At 44.6% G+C, this 18734-nt stretch overlaps 1 protein-coding gene across 10 annotated transcripts in view; it reads left to right on the top strand.

Moving 5' to 3' along the window:
* The window catches only part of ZNF462 (zinc finger protein 462), a 137473-nt gene that overhangs the window by 102988 nt on the left and 15751 nt on the right, over positions 1–18734 (top strand). For all 10 annotated transcript variants that reach the window (XM_083481350.1, XM_083481353.1, XM_083481352.1 and 7 more), the window contains 2 exons: positions 10639–10894; positions 14475–14611. In XM_083481350.1, the coding sequence (XP_083337476.1) occupies positions 10639–10894; positions 14475–14611 (393 nt within the window). The remainder of the gene's footprint in view (positions 1–10638; positions 10895–14474; positions 14612–18734) is intronic.

Raw genomic sequence — 18734 nt, 5'->3', positions numbered from 1 at the left:
ATAAACCAAGGTACCACTGTATATCATTTCCCACTACAGTGGTACCTCGGGTTACAGATGCTTCAGGTTACAGACTCCGCTAACCCAGAAATAGTACCTCGGCTTAAGAACTTTGCTTCAGGATGAGAACAGAAATCGTGTGGCGGTGGCAGCAGGAGGCCCCATTAGCTAAAGTGGTGTCTCAGGTTAAGAACAGTTTCATGTTAAGAACGGACCTCCGGAACAAATTAAGTACTTAACCCAAGGTACCATTGTATTTTAGTCTCTCATCATCACGATTGTGCACATGCAGCAAGCAGCAGGGGAGTACCGTTCCACAAATGTTCATTTGTTTTCTCCAAACAAGGTACCAATGCTTTTGAAGGATGAATATGCAGCTGTTGGGAAGAGGGGGTCACTGGTGTGGGGCAGGACCAAAAATGGTTCCTACTGTCTTGTCTTTAACAGCCAAAGCAAGGTAACAGCAAGCCAGTTGCTGGAATATTAGTGGAAGGGGGCTGCTACAACAGCCCCAGTCCTGCCAGCCACCATGTGAACATTGCTCTTTAATTACATCTCAACGTCTTGGTTACCTTTCAGCTGCAGTAAGAAGTTGGCTACGCTGACAGTTAATAGCCATATACCTGTTAAAAGGGACGCGGGTGGCGCTGTGGGTTAAACCACAGAGCCTAGGACTTGCCGATCAGGTTGGTGGTTCGAATCCCTGCGACAGTCCCAGCTCCTGCCAACCTAGCAGTTTGAAAGCACGTCAAAGTGCAAGCAGATAAATAGGTACCACTCTGGCGGGAAGGTAAACAGCGTTTCCGTGCACTGCTCTGGTTCGCCAGAAGCGGCTTAGTCATGCTGGCCATATGACCCGGAAGCTGTACGCCAGCTCCCTCGGCCAATAAAGTGAGATGAGCACCGTAACCCCAGAGTTGGCCACGATGAGGAGATTTCACCCCTCCCATTCCAAGAATCTGCTGATGTTCTCTGCTGATTCTCCAGAGAGGAGGGGGGCGGTTTCTGCTCACTACTTATTCCGCTCCAGCCTTACATCAAAGAGAGAGACTGAGTGTTAGAGAGTGTGTTATCTCTGTATAGATAAGGTTGCTGCTAAGAGCAGCTGCAGACACTCAGTGCACTTCAACTTCTCCATTTAGCTCTGTATATAGTTTGTATGATAGTTGTAGATAGAATAAAAGTAGTTATTCTACAGAGCTGTTCTCCGAGTGGTTTATGCTCTGCTGTGCAACGACTGTCTTCGGGAGTGAATCTGGTGCTCACAACTCTGAGTTGTGAGTCCACAGCACTTAGACCTGTTCCTGTGCAGAAGGTGGTCTCTGGAAGTGCTACCCCAGCTTGCCTGGCCCAGTTGGGCTGAAGTGGATGAGTCCAGTCGGTGGCACTGGCTCAAGGGCGATGCTGACAGACTGGACCTTTTTTACCTGTTAATGAGCAGGCACAACCAATGCTGTTGGCTTTTCAGCCTTGGTCAGTTCAAGGGCTTACATCTACCCAGTCACCCTCACCTGAAAATGAAGGCGCTATCCAAGGGCAAGAGGCATAGCTATGTGGCCTATTATAATACCTTCCTATACTATTTTATCCATTTCTCCGTTTGTTTTGCTCGTCGCCTCCTTTCAAGTGCCTCCCCCTCTATCTGTGCAGCATGGAATGAGCAAATCTGAAGTGCTCTTGAACTCTTGCTTCCCTATCCACCTGCTTTCCTGTACTCCTGCCACACATTTCTCATTGCTATTTAACGTGTCGCTTTAGGGTGAGGGCTCTCAGACTTGGGAGGGCGAGTAGGGGAAGAAAACAAGGGTGGGGTTCAAGGCAGGTGACCGATGTTGCTCAGCTTGCTGAAGCGTGTGGGCTGCGTTGTTTTTCATTTCCTTTTATCTGCACGTGGTTAATCTCTTCGCAATGAATTAAGCCCGGCTATTTCCACAACCCAGCAACCATAATCACACCCAGCCCTGTTCTCTGTGTTTGTGTATCTGACCATGTGAAATTTGCAGTCGGAAGTCTTGATTGCTTTGATCCATATATGTAACTTAATCCCGGTCTGCTTACAAACGTGAGGATCATAGCAGACACCTGCAGCCCACGATGCTTCTCAGGTAGTACAGCAGGAGTTGTGGCTGTAGACTGAAGTTGGGGAAATGGTAATAGTTCTCTCTTTCTGTCTCTTTTCTCATGCACTCATGTTCTGCTGACTTTTGAACTTAACTTTAGTAAGCAATCGTTATTAATTTACCCTCCCTCTTAGGACTCCGAGAACACAAACTGTTGCTGCTTTTGTGTTATGTACAGTACTGGGGCATGGTGGATGGGTTTGTGCTCACTTGGCAGCGTTAGAAACTCAGATATAGAAGCTAGGTGCCAAATGACTTCTTAAACCAAAGTTAAAAGTAATGGACCCCGACAGTTAAGTCCAGTCGCAAACGACTGGGGTTGCTGCGCTCATCTCACTTTACTGGCCGAGGGAGCCGGCGTTTGTCCGCAGACAGTTTTTCCGGGTCATGTGGCCAGTATGACTAAGCCGCTTCTGGTGAAACCAGAGCAGCGCACGGAAACGCTGTTTACCTTCCCGCCGGAGCGGTACCTATTTATCTACTTGCACTTTGACGTGCTTTCCAACTGCTAGGTTGGCAGGAGCTGGGACCGAGCAATGGGAGCTCACTCTGTCACGGGGATTCGAACCGCCGACCTTCCGATCGGCAAGCCCTAGGCTCTGTGGTTTAGACCACAGCGCCACCCGTGTCCCAAACCAAGGTTACAGTCAGGAAAACGGAATGTCTAGTTGACATTTTTGGGCAAGACGGCTCTAAAGTTTTATTTTCCAAACGATGCACTGACTGTGATTGATTCTTTGTGAAACATCTGGCCCGTTCCAGGTGACGACCTTGAGCTAGTTTAAGAATTTTGAGAACTCAAAGAAGAAAAGTCACTTGATCATGGGACAGCCCACATCTATAGTGGTCTATTCCTACCTCTTCTTCTTAATGGTCACACGAGCCATTCATAACGTGAGTATGTTCTTCACAACTGTGAGCAGGACAGTGGGGTGGGGTGAGTGAGGACAAGCGACAACAATGTAAGCATACAACAATGCTGTCCTGACGCTGCTATATGTCCAGCACTGGTCCTGACTTCTTACCCATCTTAGTTTGGACATTAAGGGTCTGTAGCCACCTATGCTAGCTGTCAGCATTTAGAGATTTTTATCCTTCTTTGAGTCCTCCTTCACCGTTTGGGCTGTGCCGCCCTTTCCCCCTACTCTTAAGAAAACTGCATTGTATAACTACTTCTTTTGACGATACATTTGCTAGGTCAGAGGTTTGGTGATCTTTAATATATTTTTGGTAACCTGTAGAAGCCACAACTCAAGGTGACGCAGTGGATCACAAAACCTCTTGGGTACTGGACTCTAAAGAACAACAATTACAAGTATCTTGGAATCTGCATTGCAGGCGACGGCGTTTTCCAGTGCCCTCTTTGGAAATCTGTAAACCAAGGTTCCTCTGGGATGGAGGTACCAAGACACCTCAGAGGCTTGCCATGCGTTTGTGGCATCCCAGCAGTCACCTGCCAAGTGCCTCTTGTCCTGCTTGTTTGGGGAGGGAGATGGGCAGGGGGCGAGGAGCTGCCACTTCTGATCAGCGAAATCTCTGCCAGGAGAAAGACAAACTAAGTTGCATCCAGCAAGGTTTAGTTTGGCCACTGTTGTTGTTGTTGTTGCTGTTGGCTGTCCTAGCCCTTGCCTTCCTCAGTTCCTGCTGGTCTCGTATACCAACCTTTCCCTCCCCGCCGCTGCCCCCCCCCCCAAAAAAAATCCCAAGCCATGCTGCCAGTAACATATAATTAAGTTAACTCAGGCTTGCATTAATTATTTTAGGTGCCTTGCCACGCTCTTGCAAGGACTATTGGCACATGCTATGAAGTGCTGGCGACACATTTAGCAGAAAAGACGCTGGCACAGCCACTGGAGCAGAGGTTGATGCCTGCTGATTATAGTCGGCACCAGCGGAGAAATAACTTTCTTTAAAATAAGATTGAAATCTCTCATTGATTACATTTTAGTTCAGCATTGTTTTGTTACGTTTGTACGAAAGTCTTTCGTAATGCATGCTTGGCCTCTCCCATTGCATGTGTTCTGATTTCAAAGGCAAAGATCCAAAAGGACATGGCTAGTTATTGAAGAGCCAGATTGGTGTGTAGCACAGGGGTAGGTACCCAATTTGGTGCCATATAGATTAAAGGTAAAGGGACCCCTGACAATTAGGTCCAGTCTTAGCCGACTCTGGGGTTGCGGCGCTCTTTTCTCTTTATTAGCCAAGGGAGCCCGTGTATAGCTTCTGGGTCATGTGGCCAGCATGACTAAGCTGCTTCTGGCGAACCAGAGCAGCGCACGGAAATGCCGTTTACCTTCCTGCCGGAGCGGTACCTATTTATCTACTTGCACTTTGTGCTTTCAAACTTCTAGGTTGGCAGGAGCAGGGACCGAGCAACGGGAGCTCACCCTGTTGCAGGGATTCAAACTGCCGACCTTCTGATCGGCGAGTCCTAGGCTCTGTGGTTTAACCCACAGCGCCACCCGCATCCCTGCCATCTAGATTAGGGCTGGGCAATATCTGGTTTCCAGCATCACAACCTATATCACCATGGCCAGATTTAGGTTTGATGAGGCCCTAAGCTACTAAAGATCATATGGCCCTTTATATGTCCAGCTGTCCTTTGTCAACAACAAATTGTCACTGTTTTTGTGTTGAATATATGTTATTTGGTATTTTATGGACCTAATTGGTATCTAAAACCATTTGCACATGCAAATGTAGGCACCCTATATATATAGAAACGAGCAAACCAGTGATATTTTAGGGAGCAGGCTAGCAGGTGGGCCTCATTACTTACATTATAGGAGCCTACATGACACAAAACATTGTTGCTGTATGTAGCTTTTATTTTATTTGGTTTTTATCTTATATTTTGGAAATGTACATCCAGTTTTTGTTTCCTTTAAAAACATTTTGGGGGGGTCCCCAAGAGAGTGTGGCCCTAAGCTATAGCTTGTTTAGCTTATACATAAATCTGGCACTGAAGAGCACAATACACTGATGTATCACGATGTCTGAAATAAGGGTGGAACTACTATGTCGAGGCGAACAGCAGGGCCGAGCAATACAGTGGTACCTCAGGTTACATGTACTTCAGGTTACAGACTCCGCTAACCCAGAAATAGTACCTCAGGTTAAGAACTTTGCTTCAGGATGAGAACAGAAATCACGTGGCGGTGGAGGGAGGTCCCATTAGCTAAAGTGGTGCTTCAGGTTAAGAATAGTTTCAGGTTAATAACGGACCTCCGGAACGAATTAAGTACGTAACCAGAGGTACCACTGTATCAGGTTTTCAAATCACGATATCTAAAATAAGGATGGAGCTATGTAGAGGCACTGGCTGGCTTCGTGGTTTTCCCCGCATCGTGGTTTTTGCCAGCACCTGCTCTTGTGAGCAGAAGGGGAGAGCTGAACTGGCAGAGTTAACAAGGGCTGCAGGAATCGAGAGAAGCATTGCCGGCTTCCCCGCTTCCCCCACATTTTGAGTTTTGCATAGCAGACACACAAACACACATTGTGTATATTGCCAAGTCAAAAATTATGAAACCAATATCACGATACGGACTTCAAACCAGTTTTGGATGGCATATCAATATATGACCTAGACCTATTCTATATACAGTGGTACCTCAGATTACATACGCTAACCCAGAAATAGTGCTTCAGGTTAAGAACTTTGCTTCAGGATAAGAATAGAAATTGTGCTCCGGCGATGCGGCAGCAGCAGGAGGCCCCATTCGCTAAAGTGGTGCTTCAGGTTAAGAACAGTTTCAGGTTAAGAACGGACCTCCGGAATGAATTAAGTACTTAAGCCGAGGTACCACTGTACTTTCTGACTACAGCTTCCATCATCCCTGACCATTGAGCCAAGGCTTACAGAAAGTTTGAATTAGAATAGTGCATATTTTAATTAAATGTTTTCTTAAGAATCAGCAAAGTAGTAGTATTTCTCTTTCTCCCCCCCCCTCCCGGTTTGTTTGTTTATTTGTTTGTTTCTTTGCTTTAATTTATCATCACATTTATACTACATTCTCTGCTGCACAGAAGACAACTAAAGCCATCGGGAATACGATTAAAAACAATACAAAGCTAAGCAAATAGATTAAAACATAAATTCCACTTAAAAATTAATAATATTGAAAGCTCCCCCGGAAAATAACTGAAAGACTGTTCTAGCATGTGGCCTCAAAAACAAGCTTTTTGCTTCTATATAAACATATGAACTTTTATCACAGAAAGGTACTAGTGAAAAATCTTGTCGTTTTAAGTCTTATTATTTAACAAGTAGGAAACTCACATCTGTATATCAGTACTGATTACTTACTTTCAAAAAAATAATAATATTCATTTAGGTAGTACTGAATTTCCAAAATTAAAGAAACAAAGTGTGAGAGGTGACTAAGGGTGCCAGAGAGGACTATAAAAAAAGTTAGCCATGAATGCAGACAGCCTTGTGGGAGGAAATGGTATTTGCAAATCTGGGGGTGGTTCACTGTTCCAAGTATCCAGTTGCCATCTGATCGTATATATTCCCCGAATTGGAGTTGAAAATATAAACTGACAAAAAATGCACACTGAACATGAGAAATACAAATTAGCTTTGTATTTCCTTCCTTTCCAATTCTCCAGATAAAAACATTGATCTTTCTACTGCTCCCTTTTTCCTTTTCAGCTGGAAGCGAAAATTTCTTCTAAGCTGTGTTTCATTTATTTATTTGTTGCAGCTTTACCTTTCAGACTGTGTGTTATGTGCAAAAGACCAGGGTTAAACTTCACATCTATCTCTCTCTCTATCTCCGTGTAAAGGAAACAGTAGGAATATCCAGTAGCAAGCTCTAGGGAGAAAAGTAATGTATTAAAATCTTTTACCAAAGGAGATCTGGTTAAAAGATCTATCTTTGGATCGTCTTAGAAATATTACTATATAAAGGGGGGGGGGTGTTCTTCACAGCCCTGTTTCAGAAAATCACCATTGGTTCTCCCAATGAATCCTGAGAACTGCAATATGCTTTGAGTTAGGAGGAGACCCCTCACAGCGCTACAATTCTCAGCACCCTTAACAAACCGCAGTTCCCAGGATTCCTTAATTGTTTAAAGTGGTATAAAAGTCTTTTAAACATGTGCTTTGGATACTGTGTGTTTGAAAGGGAACATCTAGGTGAATCTAACCAAAACGCCTTTGCAAACATCTGCATAATTCGGCTATTCTAGTCAGGCATTTAGCTTTGACTACATAGTGTTCACCATATATATTATATAAGGCTTGAAGAATAAAGGCTTCAAGACAGGAAGTCTCCTGTTCAGCTGTTGCTTTTATTATTGTTTGGGACTTTTGTTGTTCACCCCCACCCCACCCCAGCAAAACAATAAATCATAATCATGAAAATACTTTTTCATTGGCTATGTAGTGTTTCCTGCCTTCTGGCTGTCGTTATTGATTGGTTGAATTGTTAGCATCGCTTTGGGGGAGTTAGTCCTCCATTGCCTCAGGTGTAGAGTTTTAACCTCCCCCCCCCCCTTTCTTCTTCCTCCCCCCAGCATTTTTAATTAAGAGCCTTTTATCACCAGGATTATATTAATCTGCCTTTGACAAACGATGGGGAGTTCTGTGGCCAAAACCTGTGAATCTCTAATCTCCACATTCGAAACAGGAGTTCAAGACCCCTGATGCAGAAGTTGTCATCCGTGCCTCTGCTTTTCCTGCCAGTCACACAGCTCTGGCTTCTCATGTTAATGGCATTTTGTGTCTGCTGAACTTTAGTTTTGTGTGTGGGCTCCCCACCCCCATTGTACCAAACTTGAGAAAGCAATTTACGCGATTGGACATTCCCTTTAGTGAGATCTGGAATCTTTCAAATATCCCTTCTTTCCATAGACCTCAGACACAGGTTAGCTTCCCCTCCCCTTCCTCATATTGTTCCATGACTTGTTTTCAGCTTTCACGAAGTAATCTGATGATCAAATTTCAGGGTGGATTAAGTTTCCCATCTATTTTCTCCATTAAAAATTACATTCATTCAAATCAACAGCTTTAGACAGTATGTAAACGGATGTGGCTATATTTATGTCCAATGTATTGTTCTGGTGTACTTTATGCGTTATAATAAAAAGGAGGAAGATTTGTGGTAATTTAATCTGCTTCTCTTCCACACTGTATTGCATCTTTCAAACTTGAAAGTTTTTATTAGGCTCATAGTCTCTGGGATTCCCCCCCCCCCAAACTATATTTCACAATCAAATTTAAGCAATTCCAATTGTACAATAGTAATTTATTTATAGACGCTAAATAAGAGTAGATGCTGGAGCAATTTGTAACTTCACGTTTTGCTCCTCTACCCGCCTTCAAGAATAAGTTTGAAAGACTTACTGGCTGTGTTAACACGTTAATGGCAAGCAGACTTTCTTACTTACTGTGATTGAGCATGAATGGCGTTCAGTTGCTTCCTCTGCTTCTCTCCTTGTGTAAGCAGGATAAACAAACCAGAAATTCTTATGAATGAACCAAGGGTTGTTTGCTACCGCCTTACAAGCCGCACAGTCAAAAAGCCAACAAAATATCTTGGCTTGATTTGAATGCAATGGGCAGGCAAAGCTTGCTGGCTTGGTTAACCCACTCATACCAGGAGAAGAGTGATTGGACAGCATGCAATTGTGTGCTGCCCATTCACACTGTGATAAGCCAAAAAGTCGGGTCTATTGTTATGTGTGAAAGCGGCCAGTGAGTTAGGGGGTAGTATTCATTAGGTAGAAATTGAGCAAAGACTCTGCAGCTATGTCCTTTTAGGTTGTGCATAACAACAAAAGTTCTCTTCATGTTGCCCTAGCCGTAAGTGCATTTTTACTTATAGCTGTGACAAACCATTGTTGGTTGAGACACACCTGGTGCTCTCAGGGGCTTGTGTTCGCATGCTTGAGCTCTCATAACCTGATGAACATCGCCCAAATGTGTGAACTGTATCCATTGGGGTATGGGGGGGGGGAATGTTTTGAGTTGACATGACGTGCAAGTTCTATCTGTGATGCTTAATAAATACAGTCGTACCTTGGATCCCGAATGCCTTGGTATGCGGATGTTTTTGCTCCCGAACATTGCAAACCTGGAAGTGAGTGTTCTTTGGAACCCAAACGTCTTCCGCGGCTTCCAATTGGCTGCAGGAGGTTTCCGAACATTTTGGAATGGACTTCCGTTCGATTTCCAAGGTACGACTGTACACGAATCTCATTCCCCAATGCAAGTCCTTTCTCAGTGCTGCAAGTCAGTGACAACTTGTGCACATGTTGAACCAGGCAGCCCGGGAGGAAAAACTTGCAGCACAAAATGCTTGCATGTCTCACTTTGGTTTCATTGAAATTGAGCAAGATACAAAGCTTTTATTCATTTAAAGGATTGGTTTTATTGTGATTGTTTTATTTAGAATATTTATAAACCCCCTGATCAAAAAAGGTCTCCAGACAGCCTAGAAATGAAGTTGTAGATAAAACACAGCTAAAACCCACAAGCCAATTTTTAAAAAGCGAAACCATCCAAATTAAAACTAAAATGAAATCAATAGAACTTTTAAAACAAATATAAGTGACTAAATTATATGAATGGGTAGGCTTGCCAAAGGTTTTCAGCAGGTGTCTAAAATCATATAGTGCTTTCCCCATAAGCCTCTGGGCAACTGACAGAGCCATATGATAAAAATAAAACCATTGATGAGAAAGGGAAGCAGAGGAGGGTGTCATCCACCTGTTTATGATGCCCTACTAGGGACGCGGGTGGTGCTGTGGTCTAAACCACTGAGGCTCTTGGGCTCACTGATCAGAAGGCCGGCAGTTTGAATCCCCGCAATGGGGTGAGCTCCCGTTTCTCTGTCCCAGCTCCTGCCAACCTAGCAGTTTGAAAGCACACCAGTGCAAGTAGATAAATAGGTACCGCTGCTACAAGAAGGTAAATGGCGTTTCCATGCGCTCTGGTTTATGTCACGGTGTCCCGTTGCTCCAGAAGCAGTTTAGTCATGCTGGCCACAGGGCCCGGGAAGCTGTCTGTAGACAAACGCCGGCTCCCTCGGCCTTAAAGCGAGATGAGAGCCGCAACCCCATAGTCGCCTTTGACTGGACTTAACCGTCAAGGGGTCCTTTGCCTTTCCCTTTTGCCTTATGGTGCCCTACTCCCCAATCCTTGGGTGACTTTGCTCAGATCTCTCCCTCTCTGCAGTGTAGCAAGGCTCAACAGGGATGTAAGACAAGGTGAGGTCCTGGACACAATGGTTCAGAGCAGGCGAGGTTCAGGCATTTGACAGTGGAGTGTGCTTGGAGAGAGAGGGTGACAGTGGTACATTCTTAGGCCAGGGGGCTGGCCCCGGCCCCACAGATTCTTCCAGTAGTTGCACTTTTGGGGACTGTCCCTGAACACCCTCCCCCTTCAGGCACAGAGCCCCCATCTCCATCAAGAGGAATCCAGCTCCTGGTCATCCCAGGTAGGATCTCTTAGATCCATTGTGCTTATTCAACAGGTTGGCGTTACCCATCTCTTCAATTTGCCCCCCAACAGATTCTTCCTACTCGGAACCCCCAGATGTCCAACAGCAATTGAACCACTACCAGTCGGCAGCTCTGGCAAGGAACAATAACAACATTAGCCCCGTCCCGCTTTCCGGAGCAGACCAGAAAACTGAAGCCATCCTTAACTGTGAATTTTGTGAATTCTCTTCGGGCTATATCCAGAGCATTCGCCGTCATTACCGTGACAAACATGGAGGGAAGAAGCTCTTCAAGTGTAAAGATTGCTCCTTTTACACAGGCTTTAAGTAAGTATTTGTACGAAAGAGTTTTCTTACAACTTTGGTGGACTTCTGTGGTGAAATGAATAGGCCTCGTTCAACTTGTCACGCTGAGCCAAACCGTGGCATAGTGTGAGCACATGAATGCGCATGTTCCCAAGTAGCTTCTTTGTTCCTCCTCAGTTGTTCTGCAGATTAGACATGCATACAGCTGTAGGTGTACCGCACACTGCAAAATCCTGCAAATTATGTTATGTTAAAAAGTAGTAAGCTCTTTGTACCCAACAGGATGGGAAATCAAAATGGGAGCAGTGTGAGACCTGACTCCAGCACAGATTTGGCCATATTTTGGCCCATTCTGTTTAGCTGGCAAGAATGCCTAAATCTATAGGGACGCGGGTGGCACTGTGGGTTAAACCACAGAGCCTAGGACTTGCCGAACAGAAGGTCAGCGGTTCAAATCCCCGCAACAGGGTGAGCTCTCGTTGCTGGGTCCCTGATCCTGCCAACCTAGCAGTTTGAAAGCACATCAAAGTGCAAGTAGATAAATAGGTACCGCTCCGGCAGGAAGGTAAACGGTGTTTCCGTGCGCTGCTCTGGTTCGCCAGAAGCGGCTTAGTCATGCTGGCCACATGACCCGGAAGCTGTACGCCGGCTCCCTCGGCCAATAAAGCGAGATGAGCACCGCAACCCCAGAGTCGGCCACGACTGGACCTAATGGTCAGGGGTCCCTTTACTTTTATGCCTAAATCTGCGTTGGAGTTACTGTAGGTATATATGTTTTGCTCCGCAGTTAGTCTCACTGAGTTTGGTGGGGCTTATTCCCAGGTAAGGGAGTATGGGATTGCAGCCTCAGTTTGGGGAATGGGCTGGGCCAAGTTGTTTCTTGCCTCTTGTTGCTTCACATCTGTTTCCAGTCTTATTCTCCCAGAGGCCACATTTCCTTCCATCAAAAATGTGCAGTTTCTCTTGAAACACAGATTTTGGAATTAGAGTGCAATGCTGTTGTTTTTATTAATTGTTTTTCTGTCCTGCCCTTTCTGCTGGAGGAGCCCAGGGCGGCGAACATTAACCATAAAACAAAATCCACGATAATCATGAACAAATTCATTAAAATTAAAATTCAATAAACCTCTTGAATAAAAAATAATTGTCTTGAGTGGTGTACATAAATAAGTTCTGAAAATTTATTAATTTGAATAATTAAAACAATATGCTATATGTAGGCTTAGTATTATTATCACAGGGGGAAGCAGAAAAGTTGTGTTTCATATATGAACAGAGGTGTAGGAAATAGGAAACACAAAGCATTTGTTATTCCTTCATTCCCCCCCCCTTTTTTTCAAATGTCTAAAGCCCCTGTGTCAGTTGAGGTTTTGCCATTCACTGGACATTTCTGGTCTGCTTGCCAGTAAACACTCGATGTTTTTTAAATGGCCATTATTTCACTGGAGATTAGTCCAATCTGTAGTATTACAGTACCACGAGCAACACTGTGATTTATTAAAGTCCTAATGCATTGCAGGTTGCAAACTTTAAACAGTATAATTTGCAATGCTATGTTCTGTCTGGAATTACTTCTGAGACCGGTCATAAAAGTTCTTATGCACAGGGGAGAAAATATGAAAATTCAGGGGTGCTAGAAGTGTGGATGTTTATTCATATGCACCAAAACCTGTTTGTGTCTATTCTTAAAAACAGGTGCATGGGCTATTTGTACCATATTACATTTTTATGCACTCTAAAAACATAAGTTGGTGACTCCAGAGAATGCACCTGCCTCGTTTAGAAATAACCTGGGAAGTAGCCTTCACTGCCATCTGTATTTTCTGCTTTGAGTGAAGGTGCAAGGCAAACTCTCCTGACACGAATCTTCCCACTGCCTCTTTCCCCTTATTTCCTTTAGTTAGAGGTTGACATTTGCCCTGAAGCAAGAGGAATTTAGAAACCAGCCTAGGGGAAGCAATAGTGAATTCCTATTGACTGTGTAGTGTTCTGCAGTCAGCAAAACCTTCATTCTCCTAACTGTGAATCACTGAAGTTGATTTTACTCAAAAGTTTTCACAGAAACTACACGGAAGGCTTCTCACAAAACTGGAAATGGGGTTGCCATCTGTAATGTTTTGCTTCTTGTAACTAGGAGAAGCAGGGCATTAGTACAGCGGAACCTCAGGTTACATCAGGGATCCATTCCAGAAGGCACAACCCAAAAACAACCCGACCCAAAGTGCCGCATCTGTGCATGGCGCGATTTAGTGCTTCTGCGCACGCGCAGACACGGTTTAGTGCTTCTGCGCAAACCCAGAAGTAACCTGTTCCAGTACTTCCGGGTTTGCACCGGTCGCAAGCCGAGGGTGACATAAGCCAGAGGCAACGTTACCCAAGGCTCCACTGTATAGGTTTGTCCTTCAGAATTTAAGAATGCGATTGTGCAACTATTTTGCATGTTGGTACCATATTTTTGGGGGACGCGGGTGGCGCTGTGGGTTAAGCCACAGAGCCTAGGATCAGAAGGTTGGCAGTTCGAATCCCCGCAACGGGGTGAGCTCCTGTCGTTCGGTCCCTGCTCCTGCCAACCTAGCAGTTTGAAAGCACGTCAAAGTGCAAGTAGATAAATAGGTACCGCTCCGGCGGGAAGGTAAACGGTGTTTCCTTGCGCTGCTCTGGTTCGCCAGAAGCAGCTTAGTCATGCTGGCCACATGACCCGGAAGCTGTACGCCAGCTTCCTCGGCTAATAAAGCGAGATGAGCGCTGCAATCCCAGAGTCGGTCACGACTGGACGTAATGGTTAGGGGTCCCTTTACCATATTTTTGGGGAAGCTCTGCAATGAAGCTCTGGCACTGGAACCAGAGTTCTCTACTTCTGAAGCTGCAGTCCCCGTGGAATGATGAGCAGTTCGTAGAGGAGACCCCCAGTTTGAATGTGTAACTGAACCGGGCCATGATTCAGAGTATGACTCTACTTCCACTTCTATCCCAAGTACTGGGGCTTGGATATACCCTCCCTAGTTGTATCGGTGGATTGGTACTGTGAGCTCCTTGAGTAGTTTCCCACTTTGGGCGTTATTTCTTTGGCTTCCTAGAATGCTTATCATGGGCCAGGCATCTCCACCTTGTTTCCTTTCCAGCGCTTCTCTGGGTTTCACATCTGGGACCAAAGTAAACCTGATCAGCCTGTTGGCTCCTTTTTATTATTATTGTAGCTACAGTTCGGCTTTGGTGCAGGCGTAACCTTGGTTGACCTCTTAAGCATGGCTTCAAATACTGGTTAAAAGGAATCCTTAATCAAAGTTAACATGGGTGCAACGGCTGACCATAATTACATGGGACTCACGTGAGGAAAAGAGGGAGAGGGAACTTGTGATCTAGTGGCCCACAACCATTCTTCGAACAACCGCATTTAAGAGGTCAACCAATGTCAAATCAGCACCAGCCTTGGGAATGCAACAAACCATTTCTTTCTTAGCTTTTGGAAGCACGGCATGCCAAGTTTTGATAACTATTGCTTTTATGAAATAATAGTGAAATAATGTGGGTGAAAAAAACAACCCCAACATTACCCAACAGCACTCTGTTTTGAGCCTTTCCACTACTCCTGTGTTTCTAGATCTGCTTTTACTATGCACGTGGAAGCTGGGCATTCAGCAGTTCCTGAGGAAGGACCCAAAGATCTCCGCTGTCCTCTCTGTCTGTACCACACCAAATATAAACGGAACATGATTGACCATATCGTCCTTCATAGAGGTAAAGGCACCCCGCAGGAATGTACCAGTGGCCAACGTGGATCTGTACTCATCACTCCTATTGCTCATTGGAAAGCCCAGTACCCCGGAAAGAGGATGGTGATAATTCATCATCAGTTGTTTTGTCTTCAGCATCCTGGTAGTTAAAGGGAAACAAAACAAAATGAACAGGGAAGACGCAAGGGGTTGTTTCGCTGCTCTTAGAACTTTCTTGTTTACTACATGTGCGCTTCTGATTAAATGTTCATGATAACATGTGCGCATCCGTAATGTATACATCAATTCCACCTCTGGAATTGCCAGTGTGGTGTAGTGGTTAAGAGCAGTAGACTCGTAATCTGGGGAACCGGGTTCGTGTCTCCGCTCCTCCACATGCAGCTGCTGGGTGACCTTGGGCTAGTCACATTTCTTTGAAGTCTCTCAGCCCCACTCACCTCACAGAGTGTTTGTTGTGGGGGAGGAAGGGAAAGGAGAATGTTAGCCGCTTTGAGACTCTTTCAGGTAGTGATAAAGCGGGATATCAAATCCAAACTCCTCTTCTTCTGTGCCTGGCATCAAGCTTCACCTGGTGTTCCAACACAGAACTGCAAAAACCCCAAAACTTAACTTGCTGTGGTTTTTCTCTCTCCTCTCCCTGCTTTTGCTTTTAAGAAATCTAAAGAGGAATTTCAGATTCTGTTGGCTGCTGAATTATAAGCTCGGAAGAGACAGCTGTTTGGACTCTTCAGGCTGGGATTCCTGCCCATAGTTATCACACTTGATGCTTAGAGATGGTCTGTTGGCTATCGAAAACCATGCCCATGTGTTGGGGTGGCATTCTGCCTGATCACAGTCTGAGCAGCATCTCCCAGCAGGATATTGGTGGTGAGATAATGAGAGCTGTGTGTGCCATCTCTCCGGGAGGAAATCTTTTGTTTAGGGTTCTTTTCATGCTGGTGCGCACATGGCGACTCCTTTGCAAGTCGCTGCTTCTCTTTGCTTCTGAGCCGGGTAGGCAAGAAGACTCGAACTCGGTTATTTTCTGACTGGGCAGTAAAGGCAGGCCAACGACTTTCACAGATGGCCCTCCAACGAAAAAACAAAAACATAAAAACCCACAGCAAAAATCTCCCCGGGATTTGAGATGCGTGTAACAGAGACACCTCAGTGAATGCTAACAATGGCTTCTAGTGTTGAGCTTAACCTCTGAGGGAGTTACAGCGCCAGACTGCCAGAGCCTGTTGACCTCTAGGGCATGTTGGAACGGTTATCTGTTTTACAATACTTTTAAAGGTGTTTTTTTTCCCCCGCTGACTGGGGGGAGGCATGTCTAGAGAGGCTTCTAGACCTAGTGTTTAATTTTGTTTCATACTTTCTGGAGTGCCTAAGTGGTTCAGCTGAGCTCCTGGTTCTTTCTGAGTTCTTCGTTTTGTTTTGTTTTTGAGGTGTTTCAGCTGTTTCTGGAATGTGTTGCTTTTTATTTATTTATTTTTTTAGCCCCAAAAACATGGATGAAAACTAAAGCTGTTAAATGAAATTAGAACCTTTGCTGCCTTTTTTGTTGTTGTTGTTGTTAAAAGTGAACTAGCAGTGCATATTCTGCTAAGTCGTTTTGCATAGCCTTCGTGAAAGAAGTGGCAAGGTCACATTTTAACCCGCTGAACCTCTGTGCTGATTTCTCCTCCCCGAGGTGACCCTATAATAATATAATAATAATAATAATTTATTATTTATACCCCGCCCATCTGGCTGGGTTTCCCCAGCCCATCTGGGCGGCTTCCAAAAGAATATTAAAATACTATGATACATCAAACATTAAAAGCTTCCCTCTCCTTAAGCAGCCACTTGCCTCTCTGGGAGAAGCGCACAGGCCTGCCCGTTTTGGAGGAACGGTATATGGGTTGCATGATCCCTTCAGCAGAAGCTGAAAGCAGGTGTTGAGAGTCTTTTATCTGACTTCCATTCAAAAGGGAAGGAAAGAAAGGCTTTCCCAGGTGGCAAAAATCACAATTTTGTGCTTTTTTTAAAAAAAAAATAATAATAATAAAGTGAACCAAAGCTATCATTCCAACAAAGAAATCCAAATTAGTTGGAAGCCTGTGAGTCCCAGAGGAAAACCTCCCTGCCCCCTCAGAAAACCAGCTTAGCCCTATTAAAAATAAGTTAGCCTTTTAACGTGGTCATGAGAGTCTAGCTTATTTATTTATTCTCTCTTGCTCCTTAATCGCCTTTCGTCAAGTATCCAAAGGGCTGTTCAAGGAATCAACTGTGTGATGCAGTGAATGATTCCATTTGTGCTGTGGACTGTAATGTTTCATTAGCATTACATGGTCTTTATGCCAGGGTCATAGCCATATATCCCCATATTAACGTTTAGGGGTTAGTATACTATGACCTTTTGTGTCGTACAGTCTTTATAATGAAAATTTTTATTGGCTTTTCACAGTTTTTATAAACACAAACAATACACAGTACAAACAGACAAGCACACAAACAAACATGTATAATTTCATATCCCTTTTTCTTAAACCTTACTTCGCCGACTTCCCCATACCTCCCCTTTCTACATCCCATGTTCCAAAATTATTTCAGCAAATCCTAACACTTGGTTTTATCAAATTTTGTCATTCTTTTCTTTTAATATTTTACAGCTGTAATCCCCTTTTTTCCTTAAAACCTCGACATTTTAGCACTCATTAATTTTACAATACTTCTTTAGATAAACTTTGAATTTCTTCCAATCTTCTTCCGCCGTCTCTTTCCCCTGGTCACGGATTCTGCCGGTCATTTCAGCCAGTCCCATATAGTCTTGTGTCGTACAGTCTTTCTCCTGAAGAACTTCCTCCTGTTGTTTGCTTTCTCTCTTTTCATGAGATCAGGCTGATACTATTAACAGCAAAAAAAAGAGGTAGTGTCCAATGTTTATTTCATGTCTGTTTCATCATTTTCTGGGATATTGTTGCACATATATTGAACCATAAATTGATTCCAAACCATTTAGCTGTCAGGTTTCCTTTTAGAATAATGCTGGAACGTCTCTCTGCCATTTCTTCCCTCACACGACACCATTCCATAGCAAGCTAGGGTTAGGAAGATGACATGGTAATTTAACCGGTTTTAAGTCTGGGAAATATAGTAGAACCTCTACTTACGACCGCCTCTACTTGGGCCCGATCCAAGTTGCGACCGCGGCAAATACGGAAGTAAATACTGGGTTTGACGCGATTCACACACACACAGAAGCGGCTTCTGCCATCTGCACATGCGTACAATGGCGTTTCTGCCAGCGACCCGTTTCGCCTAAAGGACGGGCCGCTGGAACAGATTATGGTGGTTAAGTAGAGGTCCCACAGTAGGTATGTCCCTTGTGCCTTCACCCAGACACCCTATAGTCTCAAAAGGAAATGAGAAACTTTCATTTAAATAGACTGCAGTTTGTTCTACTCAAAAGTAGAATGCATGCCAGGTTTCATTAAACCACAGATAAGGCCTGATAAGGCACGCAGGTGGCGCTGTGGGTTAAACCGCAGAGCCTAGGGCTTGCCGATCAGAAGGTCGGCGGTTCGAATCCCCACGACGGGGTGAGCTCCCATTGCTCGGTCCCTGCTCCTGCCAACCTAGCAGTTCAAAAGCACGTCAAAGTGCAAATAGATAAATAGGTACCACTCCGGCGGGAAGGTAAACGGCGTTTCTGTGACCTGGAAGTGGTATGCCGGCTCCCTCGGCCAATAAGCGAGGTGAGCACCACAACCCCAGAGTCTGCCACGACTGAACCTAATGGTCAGGGGTCTCTTTACCTTTAAGGCCTAATAAGCAACTGAGGCAATTTACAACCAGAGTATTGGGTTGTTTGGTGCAAGGAATAGGGCTTTTTAAAAAAGAAAAAAGGGAGGAATGTGTTTTTCCTTAAACTGTTACAGGCTTCAGGATGTTATCAATCTGCCGCGGAGAGTGCTTTGTCGCTTACTTGAACACCATCCTAAGTGCAGTTTTAATTTACCTTATATGGGAACAGAGGGAGCTGGGACTCTCTATGTACTTCGTCAGGCTTTAAGGAGGGATTTTTAAAGACCAGGAACGGGTTGTCGCATGGGCACCCTGGCAGCAAGGAATAGCTTTTTCTGGCTCACAAAATGCACTTGAGT

This window comes from Podarcis liolepis (assembly GCF_965112155.1).
Source record: "Podarcis liolepis genome assembly, chromosome: 17".
NCBI lineage: Eukaryota > Metazoa > Chordata > Lepidosauria > Squamata > Lacertidae > Podarcis > Podarcis liolepis.
The sequence above is the reverse complement of the archived record's forward strand: the minus strand, read 5'-3'. Positions and strand labels throughout refer to the sequence as shown.